The sequence below is a fragment of the Sinocyclocheilus rhinocerous genome, unplaced genomic scaffold (assembly GCF_001515625.1).
Source record: "Sinocyclocheilus rhinocerous isolate Xijiao unplaced genomic scaffold, SAMN03320098_v1.1 scaffold228, whole genome shotgun sequence".
In the NCBI taxonomy this organism is placed as follows: Eukaryota; Metazoa; Chordata; class Actinopteri; order Cypriniformes; family Cyprinidae; genus Sinocyclocheilus; species Sinocyclocheilus rhinocerous.
The window spans coordinates 647054-652790 of NW_015634565.1; the positions used below are offsets into that span (position 1 = coordinate 647054).

Sequence of the window (5737 nt, forward strand, 5' to 3'; positions counted from 1 at the left end):
TCATTTCTGTCACTGCTGTGAACTGACCACCACACAGAATATGAAGAATATTAAAAACATTAGGAGTCAGCTGTCTTCGGCAATCCTTAAGGTACCAGCACAATAACACATTCAGCAAAATATCGTCTAATTATCGTTATCGATAAAATCCCAGAAAATATCGTGATATAATTTTTTGTCAATATCGCACACCCCTAGGTGGGATGTGTTGACAATCCATTCAGTCTGTACTTCACACAAGCGCGACGTGTGAGGGCTCGTGCTCTTCAGAGACAATCACAGAATATGACAGAGCTCGTGTTTTAAAGCGAAACACACTGGAATTAATAATTCACTTAAAACGCAACGCGAGTCTCTGTTCTTGCTGCAATCTCTGATATAATCAGCCTGGTTTCCTTTATATCAGCGCTGTTTTGGACGGATTGTTTGAATGCATTCGCTTACTGGATCATTGGACTGAAAACTTTCCCGGAGTTTAGCAGCTTAAAATGATCTGATCGCAAGCAGAGAAGCAAAATTGGGTTAAAGGGTTAGAATAGAAATTGTGCTTTAGTAATTTTGCGTTAATTGCGTTAAATTATTTTAACGTGTTAAGGATTGTAAAATTAATCGCATGCGTTAATGCATTAACGATGACAGCCCTAGTAAGGATGCATTCAATTGATCAAAACTGACAGTGAAGGCTGTTATATTTCTATTTTAAATAAATGCTGTTCTTCAGTTCATCCTGAAAAAAAAAATTATCATCATGGTTTACACACAAAAAGCAGCTACTGTTTTCAACATTGAAAATACTCAGAAATGTTTCTTGAGCAGCAAATCAGCACATTAGAATGATTTCTGAAGATCATGTGATTCTGAAGACTGGAGTAATGATGTTGAAAATTCAGCTTTGATCACAAATATATGACATTTTATAGTATATTTAAATAGAAAACAGTTATTTTAAATGATATTTCACAGAATTATTGTTTTTACTGTATTTTTGATCAAATAAACGCAGACTTGGTGAGCAGAACAGACTTCTTTCAGAAACATAAAAAAAACGTACTGACCCCAAACTTTTGAATGGTAGTGTATATATTATTTATATTTTCAGGTGCCACATTAAATATGCGGCCCACCCCTGTATCTCTGGATGAGATGGAGTGGCGTCAGACTCCGCCCCCCATAAGCTCCGCCCCTGGAAGCTTTCGTCTGCGCCGAGGCAGTCGATTCACCTGGAGGAAGGAATGTCTTGCTGTGATGGAGAGGTGAGACAGAAAACGGCCCCATCTTATGTCTCAAAAACATTTCAAAATAGGAATAAAATCTGTTATCATAAAATGCACTTCTTCAGCTCGAATCATGTCAAAAACCGGCTAGTCCAGCTAACTGTACAATGTTTACACTTTGTTCTCTCTGCAGCTATTTCAGTGATAATCAATATCCAGATGAAGCCAAACGAGAAGAAATCGCCAACGCCTGCAACGCTGTCATTCAGAAACCAGGTAGAAATGCTGGAGTGTGGTTGTGTGGATATCTATTGCACTACAAATTACATATTGTATTTGCATTTTTGCAATCATCTTTGACCTTTCAATCTTTCCTGCCTAGGAAAGAAGTTGTCTGACTTGGAAAGAGTCACATCATTGAAAGTCTACAACTGGTTTGCCAACCGACGCAAAGAGATCAAGAGGAGGGCCAATATTGGTACCGTGTTTTAGTTGATTTATATCAGAGATACTATTGTATTTTTTGGTAATATTTTGTGTTTTCATTTTTATATTTTCCTTAAACATTTTTTATTTTCCATTTTATTTTTATAGTTATTTTGTTGTGTGTTTTTGTCATTTTTACCAGTTTTTTTTTTTAGGTTATATTTTTTATTAATTATTTCAGTTTTTGTTTTAGTACATCAAGTAAAACTACATGTGAAAAAAATGTGGAATGTTTCTTTGGCAACGAGCAGAAAAAGTTTTTATTTTAAAATGTATAAATTGTATATTTTATTTCAGTTTTATTATGGTTTTAGTTTTAGTTTATATATGATTTATATATACAGGTAGTAAGGACTTTGCCTTGATGAAGAAACATGTTCAAATCAGTCAGGAGTTAACAGGTTCGGTTACTAGTAGTAAATCGTTTGCTAATGTTCGTTTGTAGTGGTAGTGGTTTTTAAAGAGTTTCAGATGTTTCATGACAGGGTCTTTTTTCCAAGAAGCCACAATCTTGGAGAGTCACGGGATCGATGTGCAGAGTCCCGGAGGACACTCCAACAGCGACGATGTCGACGCGAACGACTACAACGAGCAGGTGAGAGAATCAAATGACTCGTCCGAACTAAAGAAGCCATTGTCTTTTTTTTCTTTAGATCAAATTCTGTTGAATTTGGGATATTTAACACTACTGCTAGAGCTGATCTCAGTGATTTCATTACAGGGTTGTGATGTTACCTATTTTGAAAAGAGAGGTGTGAACAGACCCTTTGGTTACTACCGTCTGGAGCCCACCTCACCAACACAGGTATCACATGAAAACATAGATAAAAAGCATCTCACACACACACACACACTTTATACACACAAATAATCAAAGTTCAAGATGAAGTTACATGAAAACTCTTAAAGGAAAATCAGTAGCGAAAAACAGCCTGTTGTAAGGTCAGAGAGAGTAGAAATGGCCACAAACTAAATAACGACTAACATAAGTGAATTTCTGGGGGTAAAATTAGAGTTAATTTAATTAATTAACAAAATTAATTAATTAAAATAAAATATATAAATGTATTATTTTTTAATTTTTTAGAAAAACATATTTTTAGAAATGTATTTTATAAATAATTGTAAATGTGTATATATACACATGGGCTGTCAAGCAATTAAAATTTTACATCTAAATAACATTTTAAAGGGGTCATATGATGCTTTTTTAAAGATCATTATTTCTAATTAATCACATGATGTACCAAATCAGTTTGGGCTGAGAAATTATCCCCCAAAAGACATTGTGTTAAATGAAATATTTTTTAATAATGAAAATACATTTTTATATGTAATAATAATAAAAATGTTACTACATATTTTTATAAATATATTATGTATTCGTTTGATATTACTGTGTAAACATTTATATTAACATTAATATTATTTTGACCAATGCAATAGTGATAATCAGTATGATATACCGATCGCTGTTGTAAAAAAATGAAATTCCTACAATGAAATCTAAAATTTTCCATATAAAGCAAAAGTTTATTTTAACATTATAAAAAACTACAAAAAAAAGTTGATTACTTTTGTAACCTGATATCGAATGGTTCACTGACGCAGTTGCTAATTCACACACACGTCTCTTTAAGGATGACGCCGGCAATCACGCAGACCACCAGGACCCCATCTCTCTCGCCGTGGAGATGGCAGCTGTCAATCACAGCATCCTCGCCCTGTCCCATCCGGGAGGCGGGGCCAGTGAAATCAAGACAGAGTCACTGGATGACGACTGAGGAAGAGCGCAGGATGAAGAGGATCGATGAGTGCGTGCGTGTGTGTTCATGGAGCAATGACCAAATCAGCTCCATTTGGCCTGCCATCAACACTCCTACTGAACCACTAAACACACCCAGAGTCAACGACACGCACTCTTGACAGGAACTGATAAGTGGAAGGTCGTTGCACGATGTTTCGGCCATCACCTACGGCTCTTATTTAACCCTTGCCGACCCAAACCTCGTACCTCATTCCAGTAACTTGTATAATGTTTGGTGTGCTTCCTGTCCGTGTGCTCCAGTGACCCTCATTCCCACAGATAAGCTAAAGGCAGATGGTTTAGGAGAGAGGCGAGTCTCAGCAAATTTCTGCTCTGGATCCATGATCTCCTCCATTCCCACTACAGATGCTCTCAGTTCACAGGTTTAACGTTTCTACTTTACTTTTGTAAGGGATTTCATCAAACAGCAATTGGGTGAATCTCATGAAAACTGTCAAGAACACATTTCACCACAGAGTGAAAGAAAAATTTATATAGCAGCAATTGGGTGAATCTCATGAAAACGGTCAAGAACACATTTCACCACAAAGTGAAAGAGAAATTAATATATTTTGCATAAAATAAATATTTTAGAGACTGTAGAGTTTTTTTTGGCAGATTTTAAAACACATTTTCCTCTCCAAAAATGTTGAAAATTGTAAGCGTTTATGGTCTTAAACATACTGTATTCTGACTTGAAAAATAATAATTTAAAAAAATATTAAAATAATATTTTAAAGGGGTCATATAATGCTACATACACTTTTACAAGTTGTTTGAACTGAAATGTGTGTTGGCAGTGTGTGTACACAACCACCCTAAAATGATAAAAATCCACCCAGTGGTTTTTTTGTTAATCTATAAAATCTTTACCCCTTTCTCAAATCGAGCCGATCTCAGATGCGTGTCTGTGTGATGTCACACAGACAGGCCCCTCCCACGATAGTTTCATTGACAGTAGCGTTCCAGCACAGACTGGACTGGTGTCTTACCTTAGCTCCGCCCTGAGTGAAATGGGCATCCTATGACCCCTTTAAGGGAAAATGTGCATAATTGCTATGATGCCATAAAAATATCTTCAAAATGCAAAATATAATTTCATATTATTTTCCTTTTGGTTTGTGGATGAAATTTAACCTGGATTTATAGTGAGATTTATCCAATTGCATTATACTGTATTTAGATTTGAATCATGTTCAAATGGGAGGGGAGGGGGTGAATTATAATTGTAGTGAAACTTGATGTGGTCACATAACCGCAAAAGCTCAAGTCTCCTGGACTCTAAATGAACCTGCAAGACAGCTAGCTTTCTTTATTTTAAACCGTTAAGTGTCCAGCATTACCCAAAGTGAATCTGCATTAAAGCGCTATTCTTATGTTTGTATTTATTTAGCTTTTACGTTTGATTTACATGCAAAGATTTCACACAAAGTGTCAAGACTGAAGCATCTGCTCTCATCGTGTTTAGAATTAAATACGTTAACGTGAAATATCATTCCACTCAAATTTTGGCTCAAGTTAAGAATTATAACGTGCAAACTTACACGAAGCTTTATTATTATTGTGGAATGACATCAGAATTTCACAGTGTTAATTGTTCACGAGAGACTGACTGATAAATGTTTGTTCTGCTGCCACAGAGCTTCGAGAGTCTGAACTCTCATCTAACATAAGCTTGGTTCCAAAATGTAGCTTTTTTTTTTTTTTATTTAAAAAAAATGTTCTAAAAGAACTTTATTCTCTCGCTGGGCTTCATTCATTGAAACGAGCAGAACGAATGATTCGTAGAGCCATTCTTACATTAATGATCACAAACTCAATGCAACACTTACACATAAAGTGACAAATTACATAAGAATGGTTTTACAAACAGCTAAACAGAAATTGGTTCGGTCCGTGTCATGAATGAAGGCCAGTTTTTTATGTATCCTTTCTCCTATATCTTCCTGTGTACAACTGATATTTATGAAATGACAATTTTTGTTCAATAATAATTCAAGATTCTTTTTTATTTGATTGTTTTACACCGTTTTTATGTTTCACGTTCAGAGCAGTCTCCTGAGCACCCCCTTCACTCAAGAAACATGCTACTTTATTTGCCACATTTGTTTTGTACTATAAGTTTGTTACATTTAAACATTGCAGCGATACACAAAAAAGGTCATTTTCTAATGCTGTAATGTTCAGATGTGTTCAATTGTCCGTGTATGTGTGTCATTACAGCCTCTTG

At 35.4% G+C, this 5737-nt stretch overlaps 1 protein-coding gene across 4 annotated transcripts in view; it reads left to right on the top strand.

Moving 5' to 3' along the window:
- LOC107745897 (homeobox-containing protein 1-like) overlaps nt 1–4076 on the top strand; it is an 18561-nt gene extending 14485 nt beyond the window's left edge. For 2 of the 4 annotated variants that reach the window (XM_016559933.1, XM_016559934.1), the window contains exons 5-10: nt 1100–1253; nt 1408–1490; nt 1597–1692; nt 2186–2295; nt 2422–2505; nt 3341–4076. In XM_016559933.1, coding sequence (XP_016415419.1) covers nt 1100–1253; nt 1408–1490; nt 1597–1692; nt 2186–2295; nt 2422–2505; nt 3341–3484 — 671 coding nt within the window. In that variant the 3' untranslated portion in view covers nt 3485–4076. The remainder of the gene's footprint in view (nt 1–1099; nt 1254–1407; nt 1491–1596; nt 1693–2185; nt 2296–2421; nt 2506–3340) is intronic. The other 2 variants (XM_016559935.1, XM_016559936.1) reach the window with 2 other exon arrangements.
- Nucleotides 4077–5737: the final 1661 nt, after the last annotated feature.